We start from the raw sequence: 17198 nt of genomic DNA, 5'->3' as shown, positions 1-17198 counted from the left end.
ACGGTAAAAATAATAATAACCAAAATATTTTTTGTAAAAACGTCCCCATTGTTAAAACAGAGAAATTGGCTGTATTATATGCGTGTGCTCATTGTTCACCAATAGGATGATAGTGCAGGTAACGCGTATCTGTTACTGTAATTTAGAATTTGAAGAGCGGTGGGAACTGAACAGGACCAACCATCCCTACCGCCTGTGACAGCTGAAGGCGGAGTGTAACACAGCGCTCTGCCGCATAGACTTCTGGGTAACTCGGGGTGCAGTTTCCTGAGAAAGTGGTTTGATAGCTGTAGGGGACCTGTAATTGTAGTAGTTGGGTGTTGAAAAGTTACCTGGGTCCGGCATTCTCACACATATCGCACCAGCTTAAACTGCGCCCAGTCTGATGAATTGCTGTCGTCGGGTGTTCTTGCAGAGAGAGAACGGTGCGCAGGGGACGCGGTTCGGGCGGGAATAGCGGAGAGTGAAGCTGCGATGAGCCTGAACGAGCATTCGCTTCAGGCTCTCTCCTGGAGGAAGCTGTACTTGAGCCGAGCGAAGCTAAAGGCTTCCAGTCGGACGTCAGCTCTTCTCTCGGGTTTCGCAATGGTAGGTCCGATGCGCTTGTACTAAATTAGCTCGCCATATTTATTTATATATTCTTAGTCGCACTCATTTTGATTGGGAGGGGACAGTGCTCTAGTCAAAAAGTTTACAGTTGGAGGGTTCATTTATTGTGTAGACTAACCCATTGCTCCGGGAATCCAGTGTTTAAACGCAGCCAGTTGTTTTCTTTTGATGTTCTGTTAAAAGTAGCGCGAATGATGTTTTCCTTAGTTTGCTAATCATCCAAAAACCACGATTTACCTGCCATGCCTTCTACTCGTGAATCACTTTGAAGTCAGGAGACACCTGTCAACCGAGCGCCGTTTTGACAGTAGCTAGCTTGAAATCAGGGGCCACATTTCGTTGGATAAATATTTACTTTTAGAATGTAACATTTAAACAATGCAGCTGTTAGTTATCTGCTCCAACAACGAATTAAACGTATGTACGCTACCCTTATCTTTTATGAAATTTCTTATATTGCAGTATTATGTCATGACCGGGGCTCCACAATCCCGTATAACTCGGAATTTAAATTAACCACGAATATTATGGCTACACTATCATATTGTCTATAGTTTGCTAACTATATATTTTGCCGCCTTTGCATTTAAAAAAAAAAATTGCATCCTGAACTGAAAGAGTTAAGTTAATCACAGTGTGCGGCTCTATTTTTTTTTTTTTTAAATCAGAGCTCTGCATCACACAGCTACAGTTGCATTGATCAGTTCTTTTACGGCATTATCGGTAGTGTTCTGCGAGTCAATTGGAGTCTGATTTTAGTCACCGTCTGGCTGCAGCTGGCATCACAACTTACCACCGTATTACGGTGAACTGAGAGATCATTTAACGGTGTTTAATTAAATACCGGCGTATGGCTGGAAACTAATCGCAGTTTTTCGGCCTCTTGTGTGCACTGCAGGATGGTGGTGATGCGTTTCGCAGTTGCTGCACGTGGGGTAGGGGGGTCGATTTTTAAAAAACTGGGTGTAGTTCTTGACCTATTTAGACATAAAGCAGGATTTGGACTAGTTGCCTTCCTTCTCAAGAAGTGTTTATTATGACACCATGTTAACCACTGCAATATTTTAAATAAGAAAGAGTGCTGTTTTGTGGATTGAGTTCTCAAGAGAAACTGCTACTTCCTGTGGTCTGAACTACTGGTTCGTCCCATAGAATATAACTCAGTTGGAGTGACTGTTGGAGTTGGAGATTGTGATATCCGGTCCGTTTACAGACCCAGAGAGAAGGTTGTGGCGCGTGTGTGTCTGAGCCGTATCGTGGGTCTACCGCCAACAGAGACAGGTGTCTGTAACCCTGATTTTAAAGTAGTCTCTACAGCTTTATCTTGTGAATTCAGCGATTTTGTGAACTACATACCACAGTTTGCTGCTGCACATTCTGCAGAACTCCCCAGTCAACATTAATAAAAGCTTTGTAGGGTTTGCTCACTGAGCCCAGGGGTAAATTCATTCTAACCACTGGATGGGTTTTGTCCACAACACAGTAGGAAATGTCCAAATTCAGCAGTTGCCTGTGGTGTGAATGCTGCCATGGCAACACCTTTCTCACTGGTTCTGTCATCCTTGGCAGCCATACGGTAGCTGAATGGAGGCTGATTTACTAAGGTGCAGTCATCAGGGTAAAGTGCAGGCCTAGATACTGTGTAAAGGGCACTTGTGTCCTGGTCTTTGGGCCTCGTTTCCTGCCATAAAGCGCATGGTTCTGCTGTAAAGTGTGCTGTGTCTACATCATTTTGCAGTTTGTGGCCCTGATGTAAAAGCATGCGGTTAAAGTGTATGATTCTGCCATATTGTGTGTTACAAGTGCGTGGTTTTAATGGTGGCTCTGCCATACGTTTTTTGCAAATAAAGCATGCCTCTGCGATTAATCGTTATGTGTGTTTAGTTGGTGGCTTTTGCTATGAAGCATGTCTCTCTGCTTCAGGGTGTGCACAAAACTCTGGGCCCTGGGTAACCACAGTCCCTGAGGAACCCCCTTCCCATCTCTTGTGAATTTTTGGCAATAGTTTGAGGGTTAAACTGAAGACCTACAGGACGATAAATCTCCAGGAACAGGTTTGGGCAGCCCTGCTATAGACTGATCATAGTCAGCCCTGACATTTTATTCCTTGTCCTGTTTTCCTTAACGACAGAAGACTTTGATTAGTAACAGGAAGTGGCGGGGCCATGGTAGCTTGTGACGAGGTGTACAATTTGGAATGTTTCGGCTTTAACTGAAAGGAAATGGTGTTTGCAATGTTAACAATACTGAAGTAAACCTCTGGTTGGCCTACGGAAGTACCTGTAATATCTTTGTACATCATTTCTGTGGTGGCTTGCTCATAAAGGATGTGGTTTGGTTGAGAAGCACGTGGCTCTGCTGTAAAGCCTTTAGTCCTATTGCAGAGCATGTACTGTGTATTGTTTTGCAGGTACCGCTGTTGTAAAGTGTTGGCCTTGCCATAAAGCGTGTGGCACTGCAGTAAATATGGTTTTGCTGTTACTTCTGCAGTAAAGCACACTGTTCTCTGAATGACGTGGCTTAAAGGTAGAGCCTTCGGACCCTCCCATGAAGCAGTGCGCCCTGCTGAAATGGCGGCTCTGCAGTAAACCACGTGCGTCTGCCGTAAAGCGCGTGCGTCTGCCGTCGAGCGTTCGGCCCTGCCGTAAAGCGCGTGTGCTCTGTGCCGCTCCGCAGGTGGCCATGGTGGAGGTCCAGCTGGAGCGTAACCACGACTACCCCCCGGGGCTGCTGATAGCCTTCAGCGCCTGCACCACGGTGCTGGTGGCCGTGCACCTCTTCGCCCTGATGGTGAGCACCTGCATCCTGCCCAACATCGAGGCCGTCAGCAACGTGCACAACCTCAACTCGGTGCGCGAGTCCCCCCACGAGCGCATGCACCACCACATCGAGCTGGCCTGGGCCTTCTCCACCGTCATCGGCACACTGCTTTTTCTGGCCGAGGTGGTGCTGCTCTGCTGGGTCAAGTTCCTGCCCATCAAGCCGCAGTCGGGGCAGAAGAACGGCACCATCTCGGAGGGCGTGGCTGCCGCCATCACCTCCACCTCCATCATGGTGCCCTTCGGCCTGGTCTTCATCGTCTTCGCCGTCCACTTCTACCGCTCGCTCGTCAGCCACAAGACCGACCGGCAGTTCCAGGAGCTGGAGGAGCTGTCGAACCTGACCAGGCTGCAGAACGAGCTGGACCAACGAGGAGAGGCTGCCAACCTGCCCCCCGCCGCCCAATATCCCTGACGAAGCCCCGCCCTCTCTCCCTCTGTCCGATTCCCCTGACGAAGCCCCGCCCTCTCTCCCTCTGCCCGATTCCCCTGACGAAGCCCCGCCCTCTCTCCCTCTGCCCGATTCCCCTGACGAAGCCCCGCCCTCTCTCCCTCTGCCCGATTCCCCTGACGAAGCCCCGCCCTCTCTCCCTCTGCCCGATTCCCCTAACGAAGCCCCGCCCTCTCTCCCTCCGCCCATTTCCCTAATAAGGCACATGCTTCTTCTTGCCTGAAATGGACATTCTGTCTGTAGTCACAGTTATTAAGACTTGACTACTCAGTGTGTTGATCTGCCGTGCATGTGCAGACTGTAAGGATGTTAAAATTGAAAAAAGTTAAAATTTCTAAAATATTTTTTCTGCTGCTTACAAGAGAGATTTTAAATACACAAAGTATGTGTATTTTTTTTAAGATATAACAGGTTTGTCAGTGGAAGTGCCATACATTTTTACAATTCATTGAATGAAGAATTTTCAATCATGAACTTTAGCCATAAAGAAGAATTTATGTGCCAAGTTTTTACAAAAAAGAGAAAAAAAAATCTAAAATTTCAAATTTCTTTCTCTGTCATTCAACTGCTGTTAAAAGATCTTGGTCTTTTGGATGTTGACTTTTTGGTTTCAGGCACGCACTCAAATGTCTAACTCCAGTTCCCAGAGGGCCGTGGTGTCTGCTGGCTTTTTGGTATGACCCTGGCACCAGTGATTAATTAGAAGTCATTGATTGGCTAGAATATCCACATGCCTTAATCGCCTTAATTGGCAGCTGACTGAAAGGAAACTACAAAAGCCCACTGACACTGCGGCCCCCTGGGAATTTCGTTTCAGACTCCTGGGTTAACACACTAAGCCACTTCCATTTTGTGGAGGACCGGTGTGTGTGCAGGAATTTGTTTCCACAAGTTACCTCCGGCTCAATTAGCTTATCAGCCGTAGTCACCAACACCAGATCTCTCTTAGATTTGTCCACAGTAAAACATTTTGTGTCTGTACACAAAATGTTATCAGCTGTGGATTAACCACTTTGATCAGTTATGTCCCAGAAAGGTACTTTGAAACTGTGCCTTAATGATGTGTGTGCCAAATTACGTGGCGTTACATGAGCTAGTGATGGGAGAGTGATTTAGAGGCAGAGGTATGAGACTCCTAAATCACTGATTTGAAGTAATTGTGGATTCGTAGAGCAAAACGTTTTGATTGGTACCTTAAGTTTGTTGCCAAGGATTGACCACTCATTGTAGCTCCACACAACATGGTGTTAGTCACTCTGTTGTCAATAATCTCAGCAAGTCTCCCTTCAAAGATGGCTGCACGATGGTGTCTGTACACAGCTGATTGGATAGTTAGTTGAGCATAATCAGGCCCCTGACTGGTTAGAATCTTCATAGGATGGATTTGTTTTTACGCCTTTCATTTTGATACCTTCCAGAATGTGTGTCCCGGTGATTGAATGTAATCAGCTTGTTTGGTAAATTTTTGATTTTGGTTTGCCAAATGTACATGTATGAACTGTTTTAAATGTATTTAATGTCGAGTGGTGTATAGTTGTACTGTATCTTTTGTACAGTTTTTTAGTGTTTGTTTAAGTTTGTGTCTGCACCTATTTTTTCCCCCTTTTTTTGAAGATTTTGCCTGCTAGTTTGCACCTGGAAAATGAACAGCACTTCTATCAGTCTTGTCTATTTAAATATTTTAAATTTAGAAAAAATATAAACATGCTTTGAATCCATTCAAGTGAATGGTAATTCTTCTGTTTGATCTTCGTGCTTCATCTGCATGCCAGGATGAGTCCAGAATGGGCTAAATCTGAGGGGAAGACAGAGTGTGTGTGTGTGCACGTGAGGATGTAAGGGGGGGGGGGGAGTGGGGGTTCAGTTGTCTAAGCATTAATTTGGATAGTAAAAGTAGACATTTATCATTTATCATCATAGTATTTCTATAAGATAGCTCCCACATGACCATTTATTCCATGGTTTTGTTTGTTAAAGAAGGATTCTATGGGGAGTGTGGGCTATGTATGTTGTATTTGACCTCTTTCAGGTTACTAAATGGGTGACTCGGGGCACCATATGGATTATCAAAAAATTTTCCAGAAACCTTGTGTGAGTTTTTGTCTTATGTATTTTTTTCAAAACTGTTTTAATGGAGGCATTATTCCCTCATCCCTCACTGTGAGGTTACATTTTAGAGACTCCACAGAATAAGAGAGCCAGTAAAGTAAAAGTTAAAAATAAAAAAAAATGTAGCCAGTAAAAATTCACCTAGGACACATTTAGCTCAACTCGGCCACACAGTGTCTGTAAGCCGATCAGAAACGCGTGCTGTTTGGTCTTACCGAAAAATAAACCAGGGCGGTTTCTGTGTGTTTTGGGCGTTTTACAGGTCGCCAGGCGGGCTCACAGACACTGTCAGCCCTCGGTCAGGACTCGGTGCCAAATTTCTGGGGTGCTTCAGTGCACTCATGGCAAGCGGATAAGATGGACGGTCCACCTGGCAGCCCAATTCACCCGTTATTGTTCCTAACTGGTACCCTCTGTAATGGATCAAGCCTGTGCACCGTCAGGCTAGGCTGATAAATACAGACACACACTCCACACAGAATGGGTCAGAAATAGGTCCAGATTCACAGTTTCACTTCTACATTGCAGGGTTGTCCACATAAACACCGCCTGTCCCAACTACCTCTGCACAGAGCTAGTGCAGAATTATACAGATAGTCTGGAATAGCAAGACAACTACAGAGAAGCCAGGCTAGTACAGAACTGCCCGGCTACTCCGGAACACCAATTATTATCAGACTGGTATGGAACAGTCAGCCTGTCACAGTTCAAAGCCAGGTTAAATACTAGTGTTCATAATGCAGTGGCTCCTGTATGCACCGTAATTTATAGATCATTTGAGAGCCTGTTATATTGCTAAGAAAGCATATGAAGTGCTAAACACAGTGCCATTTTGTATTGAGAGACTGCAATTTGTACCCAGCATGTGGGGGAAACCCCACTGATCTGCATCAATCCACATTTTGTACGGTGAGCATCAGGAAATATGCACCATTAATCTGTTTCAGTTCAGTAGATTTGGATCTAATCTGTCATTCATTTTTTCTGTTTTTGTGTGTGTGTGTGTGTGTGTGTATGGGGGAGGGAACAAGTACGATAAATGTCAAAATAAATCCTTAAATGTGGGTAAAGTAGCCTACATCAAACGTTCAGATTTTTGATAGAATATTCTGACTATTGGTTTAAATATGTGTTTGTTTTAAAATTCTAATTAAATTGTCAAGTAACGTTTACTGAAGTCTAATGGGTTAAAGGATCTGAAATAGTTGTAACCCAGGTCTGAACACCAGAGAAAATTATCACAGGTATACGATGTGTCTGCTGGCTGCGGCTAAGATTTTGATGAACATGCAGTATCACAGTTTCACCACTAGTCAGCACTGTTGCAGGACTCCTGAGCAGTTGTCCTTATAATTCCACTAAACCCATAATTTATACAGTTAAACAACTTTGACTTCCTGTAAAACATAACTTCTGAACAATTATATATGTAATAAATACGGCAGGGGTCAGGGTTCATTTTATTGCTCTTTTACTCAATATACAGTATATGTTACTGGATCATTAATATCTTGAAACATTTTAAGAGATTTAGATAATTCTGCGATCACCATATAAGACACTATTGATTTCAACAGAACTGGAGGAGAACTTATAACAAATATATCATTCTTATTAATCACATGCAGGACAGGATATTAAAACAAATGCCAAATAAAATAATGTACACTGAGCATAATGTTATGTATCAGACTTGATATACTCCGTAGAATATAAAGTGTACCTTCACATTACCTTAACTCTGAGGTGGAGATGTATGCTTGAGTAAGTTTTTTTTATTTAAAAAATCTTGATCTGTAGAGTTCCACAAGAACGGACATGCTGGTGGCATGTGTTCTGTCAGGAATCATTGCTTTTTCAGCTGCTGCACACATTTATAAAATCAATATATCAAAAACATTAGGTTATATATATATATATAGGAATACATTTTTAGTATGCTAAAATGCAACATGTATTTCTAAAAACATAATATTACCATATCTTCCATTGGGTACATTATTTACATTTGCTCAATGGTGAAATACTTTATGCAATGTAAAATCACATTGAAAGTCGGACAATTTACATGCTTTTAACATCAAAAATGTCTCCTTTTGCAGTAAAGACTGTTCATTTAAACCAGTGTAAAATTGCAAGTCCAGGAGTAAATTAGTTGGACCCATTTTTCCTGAAAATCCCAGGAAAAAGACATTTGACCTTTGACAGACGTGGCAGCTGCAGGGATAGGGTTGCCAGATTTAGAATTGTGAAAACAGGACAACGTACATGCACACCCAGAAGCTTAATCACGAACGACACGGGTATAATGAAGACTCGTAATTTATTGCAAACTAAAGGCAATTTCTTCTTAAATAATTACTCAGATCAGACAATATATTATCCACTGAGGACCACAAACCGATTCTGATCAAAAAATGGGAATCTGGCAACCCTATGTAAGAAGGGAGTCTCCTTTGGCTAAGAAAGTCTGGCTATTGCTGTCTTGGTGTACTGTCAACCTTAAAGAGTCTTTAAACTGAGCCAGTCGGTATGCAGGAGCACTGCAACCTGAGCCAATCGCAGGACTGCACACGCTTCTGCCAAACAAAACATGCTGGCATTGAAGGTGCAGGCAGCACTTTCACCATCCAATACTCAAACATGGGAATCGAAAAACACCCTCTTCCTCTTCATCTTGCCCCAGGATGGAACACACCCACTTCCTCTTCCAGGCATGTCTAGGCCTGCAGTTGGAGGTCGGGGGTTGTTGGTTGGCTTCTCTTTAAGTCCTCCACAGTCCTGGGCACCTTGCCAGACACTCCAGATACAGGTCTATACCATTTTACCTGTCTCATTTTCTGAAACAACAGAGACTAGCGTGGACCAGCACAGTCCAGTACAGATAACCACACACCATTAACAATCCAGTACAGACCAACACATGCAGGTACCAGACCAGCGCCAGATCAGCACAGATTAGTGCAGATGTGACCAGACAAATTCAGACCAGCACAGACAAAACTGGATAAATATGGATCACACCAGACCAGCGCAGGTCAAAGCTTATATGAAAGCCCAAGCCAGAGACCAAAGACCCATGCTTAGTGATCCTAAAACAGTACCTGTGTAGCTGTGATAGGTGTAGGTGATAGAGGATCATTCCTGTGTTTAGGCCACATGACCACCTTTCCACAGGTGATAGGCCTGTGTGTTTTTGTGTGTGTGTGTATGTGTGTATGTGTGTTTACCTGTGTGTGGCTGATAGTTATATGTACCTGTGTGTATGTGGTAGGTACCAGATTCATGGCCCTTGGTTTCCTGCTTCTCTCTTTGTTTTTGCGCAGGTCTGTCTTGTAGCCGATGAGGATGACGGGAGCTCCTCGGCCAAAGTGACTGACCTTTGGGTGCCACTGTGGGAGAAGAGAGGGCAGGGGTGGGGTCCGTAGTGGGTCACCAAGCCCCCACAGCCAGAGCCGGCCACTGGGATAAACACTACGCAGTCATTTAGGGACACAACTTTCTCTGGGCTGCAAAATTCTTAAACTTAATTTAAAAAAAAAAAAATTTTGGACACATTTTAATTGTACAATTGTGTTGTTTATGTGTCTGCGGCGATGAGTTCCAGAGTCTGCGATCGCTTCTGCCCACAGGCCTTTCAGTCAATAAAGCACAGTAAACAGTAGAAGACGAGCTGTGTTATCAGAACTGTGTAAGATTCACACACATCAACCCGTGCTGCACTGTCCGCTCCTACAACCAGAGAATCATACAAACACACCCCACTCATATAGACCAACATTAACACCTCTCCTCACACATACAATCTGCTCAGGCAGGTAGGGAGAGAGAGAAAGAGAGAGGAAGGGAGGGAGGGAGGGAGGGAGGGGGAAAGGGGAAGAGAGAGTGTGCTGTGTTATTGGGTCTACACTGCCCTTTGGTCAATGACTGTTTACACTACTGTTATCGACATCCCCTTTGCACAAAACACCCCTGCCCCCACAATTGCCATGGTAACACTGTCCCTTTGCATTCCACTGGCTTCATTCAGGTTGACTGCATTCCACTGCTCTGACCTCTGACCTCCGGCAGTGGGTTGAAGGGAAAACCAGCATTCCCATTTGCTCTGAGGAAACAGGAGCAACTTCTACCATCTCCTGTCCGACCTACTTGTTTCTACATGTAACCACTACAAAAGTAACTTAGCTAATGATTTTGTGTTATTTTCCATAATATGTTTTTGACAGTTAGTACATTCAATATACAATAGTACCAAGTGACAGCAGCAGTAACTGCAATAAAATAACCACAGATTAGTCCTAACTTGTCATCCATCGTAGCTAGCATGCTAATGATAGCTAACAATATTGATGTATTTCACTTGGTAGCAAGAAGGACCTGGTTATTGAGAATTTATTGGTTTTGATGCTACGAAACAATCAAGTACTTATACAGTACAAGTAATTTTGTCTTTCCTGTCAGGTCAAAGGTATACTGACAGGCCACATGTGTTCCACATGTAACAAAACTGAAGTATGTTTGCACTCCGGCAAACTATGAAGTATGTTCTAACTAGGTTTGAGAAAATGTACTATTGAGTATGAAAGTACGCAGAACACAAGAATGCATTGCACAATGCTGCCTCTGTCTACATTCTGCGTTGTGACATCACCAGGCACAGCCAATCATCAATGAGACCCTGAGCTCTGCACTGCTTCCTACCCATTCTAAAGAGGCTCAAAAAAGATTCTCTATCACCAGCAAGCAGAAATCAGCCTCTGCCCTGTCCAATGTGCACTTCAGCATTAGTCAGCAGTGTGCAACTGGTGTCTGGTGTCAATGAGAAATTTGCTTTCAAAAGAGCTTTGCCTGTGTCTGTGAGACAGACTATAGTTTGGAGTAATTTCCACATTTCGCCTGATTAAGCCTCCGTAGAATGTTAAATACCTCAATTAAATCCCAGCTCTAAATCTCATTTAAGCTAGGCTAACAAAATGTTGTGTCTTCCAGTCTCTCTTCAAATACAATGGTCCAGCTATCGCCCTCCTGGAAGAATGCATTTCCATGGAGATGGCCATTGGTGTAGGTCAGGTGAAAAGTGGACAGGGGGTTCAAATGAAACTTAAGGCGACACCCAAAAAAAAAAAGCTGCTGACTTCCTGTTCCTGACTTCCTGTTCCAGTCCATTTCATGCTGCACATGAATGCCTCTCCTCTGTCCACATCAAAGCTGCTTTGGGGACACAACGTGACTGGAACAGCTCCAGCTCCTGTTGCTCTTGGTTTCTATTGGTCACGGTAGCCACAGTACAAGCGGTGCTAGGTCTGATCCTCTCACTGAGTGAGGCAAAAGGAAGAAATACACGGCCATACCGCGATGTGTCCTGAGGACTTGAAACGAGTTGCAACCAGAATTTTTCTGCTCTTTTTTTGGATATGAATCATTAACAGATAATGGCCTATTTCAGCCATGCATGGATTATCAGGAGGTTTCCTTTGTACTTGTAGAATCTTGCTACAGAATTCTACATGCAGGGTCTCTGTTGGATGCCTGTCCCATTAAGAACAGCTTTGCTGACTGAGTGGACCCTGTGCCTCATGTCCATATAGTAAAATGGCCTGGATATAACACTGTCAGAGTTTTAAAGCAAATGTGAATTGGTATATCTCCGTTTTTTATTTTATTTGGTATATCACAGTTTTTTGCTGAGTGCTTTTCCAGCCTTTTCTTTTAAAAGCATTCACTGCCATGCTTAAGCTCCCTGGTCCTGTAACTGCCAGACCGAGGTAAATGTAATTTAGTGCGTGTGCCAGAGCAGTGTTGCATTGAATAAGCTGGAACCGGTTTCTGGACATCTGGCCTTTTTAGAAGATCGTGACCGTGTCTTGTTTCAAGATGACTGTCGATGGCCGGTTTCCGACAGAAATCCTGAATCAGAGCAGGTTCTTCTGTCCTTCTTTTTCAGTGGTTGGCAGCAGAATCAGGTCATCTGCGTAGAGTAAGAATTTTACCTGTGTGTCCAGCAAGAGGAGACGGGGGTCTATGGACTGTTCCAACTGCTCTCCTAACTCATTAATGTTCAATATTGTAATATCGTAATAATCACTGAACTCACGGTACAGCCCCACCTCACTCCACACTTCTATGTGAGGAATGCTGGTCTTTAGTTGCCAGTTTTCACTCCCCATTTACTCTTTAGGCTGGTTATAGTCTGGGTTTAACTATGTACATCCTAGGAATGTAGATAATTCTTTCTTGGACACCTCTATTAGAAATATGTATTACCTAATTTACTTAGAAGTATAATAGTTATATTCAGGCTATAACCAAGCTAAATTTTTGGTAACGGCAAGATAGTCACTTGAATTGATGGGGACTAGAGGAGGTGTTTCAGTTTTTTCTTAGCATTCACCTATTTTTGGCTGGACCGCAACAGTGGGGCCAGCCCTACAAACGCGAAGGTCTGTGACTGAGTAACTGAGTGATGAAGTTACATGCATTGCAGGGTTACTATTTTTCAGCATTTAATCATTTAATTCCAGGTTTCATTAGGAACATGTGATTTTTTGTTGAAATTTTAGCGACTAAAATCTGAAACTATTTTATCTAAGTGGAATTATTCTATCAATTAATTCTGTGAGATTTGTGGCTGGAGGGTTTTTGATTATTCTTAATGGCTGATTTCAATGTTTCCAGATTTTCTTTAATCACATTATGATGTGTCTTTTGACTGATTTCATTTTTTTGTTATTCTTCCCAAATAGCTCCAGTCAAAGTTGCTTTTAGTCAAATCAACGTCTCATTTAAGGTCTTCAGTTTTGTAAATATAAGTACTGAGCCTACATTCCATAAAGAATGTATGACTTCAATTCATTATTCCATTGATTGCTTCATATTACTATAGTTTACATATTACATTATTGGCCAGTTATTATTACATTATTGGTTCTTACACCCCACCCCAAAACATTGTATGACCTGTATGACATAAATAGATACCAGCTTACTGGGAACAAGAGTGAAAATGTTACCTGGAAAAAAATGACACACATTGTTTAAGCTTGTTTTCTGCTGTATGTCAATGACATCTCAGTGTGAGTCTAAGTGTCTGTTATTTTGACTTTCATCCATAACAGAACATGGTGCTCCTATATCCTGAATTTTTAAAAATGTATTTGTGGATTACCACAATCATGACAAGTGCAAGTGTTTAGATTTTTATTAGTGTGGAGATGGTAACAATGATGATGATGATGATGATAATTCCATGATGGTAAGTGACTCAGCTAAATGCCTACAATGTAAATATTTACTCTGCACTAATTTATTTATTTATTGTAAAAAATTAGTGCAGCCTAGAGGCTCTGGTTAATCAGTACATTCAAAGAACACATTTTTGTGGCAAAATCTGCCAAATTTGCAGTGGTGATTTTGTCCCCAGTAATTAAAATATATACAGATATAACAACAACATTTTATAAATCTTTATCTAATCTCAGAAAATCGTGCCTCAGAGACAACAAGCTGCTTAAAAAAAAAAACTTCTCTTTCTGATGAGACAGGAGGGGGAAATTAATCTTACAGAATGCATTCTTTGAGTATGATCCAACATGAGCTCTAAGGGTCTTCAAATTACACTGGGTAACCCCAGGTCAGCTGTCTCTATCTGTCATGTTGCCACTTACAGCACAGTACCACACAGTGAGAATAACAGAATAATATATTTACTTACATGTGCAAAGTACAGCCTGTTCTATGGGAACAGGCTACGTGCATATCTGTGTGTCTGTGGGGGAAGGGAGGGGAGGAGGAGGTACATGTGTCCATGTCATTGAGTAGATTCAACAAAAGGTTAAAATTTACGTTTGCTTAACCCTATACACAAACATAGCCTCCTCTTCAGCTGTGTTCAATCTGTTCATGTGGCCTTTGACACAGCAATGGGGGGGGGGGGGGCTTTGGAACTCCTGAATCAGTTAGAGGACTGTCTGCCCAATCGATCCTGGGGACACTGTGTACGCCAGTTTTCGTTACAACCAATCTCCTGGTCAGTTAGTCGTTCACAACGTATGGCTAACTTTTAAACGTCCCTAAATTTAATTTAACCCAGGGCGGGTTTTTCTTGTTGTCATTTGATTTGTCTCTGAACTCCTAATTTTCCACAAATGGTTTAGTTTCAGTGAGCAAGCTTCCACTTGATAAGCACTTAGGACAGGGGTCCTAAATATTATCCAGAAAGAGGCAATGTGGGTGGAGGCTTCTGTTCCAACCAAGCAGTAAAACACCCAGATTCTGCTGATCAACCACTAAAATCTTCACTAAGGACCTAGATCAGCAGAATCACAATAGCCGCTTTTCCACCCCATGGTACCGACTCAACTCGACTCTACTCAACTCAACTTTTTTGGTTTTCCATTGGGCAAAAGTTGTGGATAGTACCTGGTACTTTTTTGGTATCACCTCCGTCGAGGTTACAAGTGAGCTGAGGCGATACCAAAAGGTGCCGTGAAAAAAACACTGCAGACCACTGATTGGTCAGAGCAACGCATTTCATGCGGCGTCGCTAAGGACGACCAGCTACATTGATGGGGGTACTATCTGCAGTGGAAAACGAAGTAACTGGTACCAAAAGCGAGTAGAGTTGAGTCGAGCCTGTACCATGCAGTGGAAAAGCGGCTAATGTATTATTGCATGGTTGAAACAAATGCCTGCACTCACGCAGGCCCTTTCTGGGTAAGGCTGAGAACCCCTGATTTATGATGACACCGATTTCCCCTGCTGGTCTGTAAGTGAACAAAATGTACACTTTTTCCACAAGAATCATTTCCCCGAGAGCATGTTGCACAAAATTAAATATTAGTCGATCTGACTGATTAAATTTCCTGGGATGTAAATATATATAGGTATATTTATTTGATTTCACTTGTCCTGGGCTTTACCGATAGGCTGTACTACAGAAATGAAAAAAAAAAACAATGGCATAATTCCAACCAAATACAGAAATGATTATCACCTAATACTTGAAAAACAATCAGCAATTATTTTGGAAAAAATGCCTGAATAAATATTAAACCTTAATAAAATATTAAACAAGATAGAAATAATGAAATTTCGCTTTTCAAAATGTAGTGAATTCAAAACGTGAAATTGCGCACACTACTGTGTGTAAGCAAGAATAGGCTACTGCTTGCTGTTCACAGGAGGTAGGCCTGTTTGTGGATGAGATTTAAGACCACTGTGACCATGGTAACCGTAACAGCACTCAAATAGGCTATCCGATTCAAGGGCGTGTGTTTAAAACGGTAACAACACAACTAAAATAGGCTATTGTCCTCGGGTTTAGTCCATTTCCATGCCCAAAACCCTCAAACTAGTTCCATGTATTGTCAGCGATTGTTGAGTACATGGAAATGCTGTTATTAAACATGACAAGTGCAAATAATAACATCTACACTTTCACAATTCGTTATTTCCTTCCTACACAAAATTTCACAGAAACAACATATACGATAACAGGCCTATGTTGTAGATACATACATATTCCAGTTGGTTTCCGTTGGAGACAAATGAACTGCCTCTTTCGTCCATTATCATTTTAAACGACAAAAACACACGTGATTGAAATCTTTCCCATTTCCCCGACATAACTGGGTCCAAGTAGGGCCATGTGGAGAATGGGCCCGTTGGTCGAAACGAAATTAACATCAGGGAGAATGCTCGTCTAGTCTTCCCGGTGGTCGAACGCGGTTAAAAGAACACACACACATATACTGTTGTCTTAATCAGGATTTATTTAAACAACGTCAGACCATTGAACTGACTATGAACAGATAAAGGAAAAATATTTGGCAAACATACCACTCGCCTGAGGACATCGTCAGTGGCACACTAGATAATTGTACGCGTACCGAATGACGAACCACGGTTAGCCGACTGCACAGACGCTTCACCACAGCATACACAAGGGCCGCGTTTTATCTGGAATGGTCCGCACTGCCCAGTATATAAGCCATACGGAAAGTCACGTTATCACTCTTTTGTATAGCAGCGAACCTACCGTTGACAAACAGGACAGTGAAAAGGCATATGGAAAAATGATTTGGTTTCCCATTTTTGGTTCGATATTGCAGTAATTTCCATAGTTGATTTAACCACCATATTTTTTCAAAAGCTTGTACAATTCCCCATGTCTAATCGCTGATTCAAATGTATAGGATTTACAGTCGAGACAGCTCTTAAATACTACTACTACTACTACTACTACTAATAATAATAATAATAATAATAATAATAATAATAATAAATAGCCATTCCCGCGGATAAGCCCTGCTTGGGAAACATTCAGCCTGAAAACGTTTTCAGTGCACAGCGCAGTAGAAAAATCACCGACACAAAGAAGCCAAAGAACGCGTAAACACCTCTGACCTCGTGACCCGCTGTCGCAAGTAAAGGCGAGGCAGCTGGGGGGGTGGAACACATTTCAAGGTCGTTCGTCGAAGCTTAAAAACGTCCATGGTGGAGCGCGCGTACATTGACCAACACTGTCTGGCTACAATGTGTCTTCCAGGTGAAGGGCAGTTTGGTTAAATATAATTCCGATAACGCTCTGTGGCCCGTTGTGGTATTCGGAGTGTAGGAGCGCAGCGCAGCACAGATCATGCTGCGCACCAGGAAATGCGCCAGACCCACATTGTAATTGACCGACTCTGAAAGAAAAGGGCACATTTCAGCTGCTCTCCAGCCCTAAAGCACATTTTATAAACTTATTTTAATACAATTTTTGATTTTTCAAAACTGTAAAATAAAACGCATACGTTATTGGCCCCTCAATTGTACCCCTGCAACGCCTGATGGACAAGAACACAATGTTATAAGCGTTACATACCGGCTATATTACATTATCGCACGCACTGTATTTACTGGCGAGCGAATTGCCTAATCGCGTAACTGCCTGGAAATCACTCGAGGCCGTTATTGCCTAAACACACACATACACACAACCAAGATACTAATCTAATGTGGTTGGGTTACTATACAGAAAATTACTCATTCAAGAATACGTCGAATCTTTTCATCGATGATTCTCTCGAAAGACTGGCAGAAAACGCGTAAACAGCAGTCCGTAAATTCCCCTTTTGTGAAGACGCTGACCTGCCAGCTCGAAATTGTTTTTCCGCCCGTATATGGCTGTGGTGAGCAGTCAGCCCAAAACGCCCTGAACGGCTGGCGAG

At 42.7% G+C, this 17198-nt stretch overlaps 1 protein-coding gene and 1 long non-coding RNA gene across 2 annotated transcripts; one reads left to right on the top strand and one right to left on the bottom strand.

Annotated features, from left to right (window-relative positions):
- Window positions 1–199: 199 nt before the first annotated feature.
- orai1b (ORAI calcium release-activated calcium modulator 1b) lies at window positions 200–5597 on the top strand. The gene is made up of 2 exons (XM_064307950.1): window positions 200–588; window positions 3286–5597. The coding sequence occupies exons 1-2, from the start codon at window positions 475–477 to the stop codon at window positions 3841–3843; spliced, it is 672 nt and encodes a 223-aa protein (XP_064164020.1). The 5' UTR covers window positions 200–474; the 3' UTR covers window positions 3844–5597.
- Window positions 5598–7436: 1839 nt separating this feature from the next.
- Window positions 7437–17198, bottom strand: LOC135239352 (uncharacterized). The gene is made up of 2 exons (XR_010325353.1): window positions 15505–17198; window positions 7437–13753 (listed from the first exon to the last, which is right to left on the bottom strand). It is a non-coding gene; the product is annotated as an uncharacterized LOC135239352 (long non-coding RNA).

This window comes from Anguilla rostrata, chromosome 14 (assembly GCF_018555375.3).
Source record: "Anguilla rostrata isolate EN2019 chromosome 14, ASM1855537v3, whole genome shotgun sequence".
NCBI lineage: Eukaryota > Metazoa > Chordata > Actinopteri > Anguilliformes > Anguillidae > Anguilla > Anguilla rostrata.
Note: the sequence above shows the minus strand (reverse complement) of the source record. Positions and strands in the feature narration are given on the sequence as shown.

What these genes read in the sequence shown, in the direction of transcription:
- orai1b (XM_064307950.1), top strand. Translation starts at nt 475, where the DNA reads ATGAGCCTGAACGAGCATTCGCTTCAGGCTCTCTCCTGGAGGAAGCTG. An exon ending in TTCTCTCGGGTTTCGCAATG is followed by an intron (nt 589 to 3,285) that starts GTAGGTCCGATG and finishes GCCGCTCCGCAG; the next exon opens with GTGGCCATGGTGGAGGTCCA.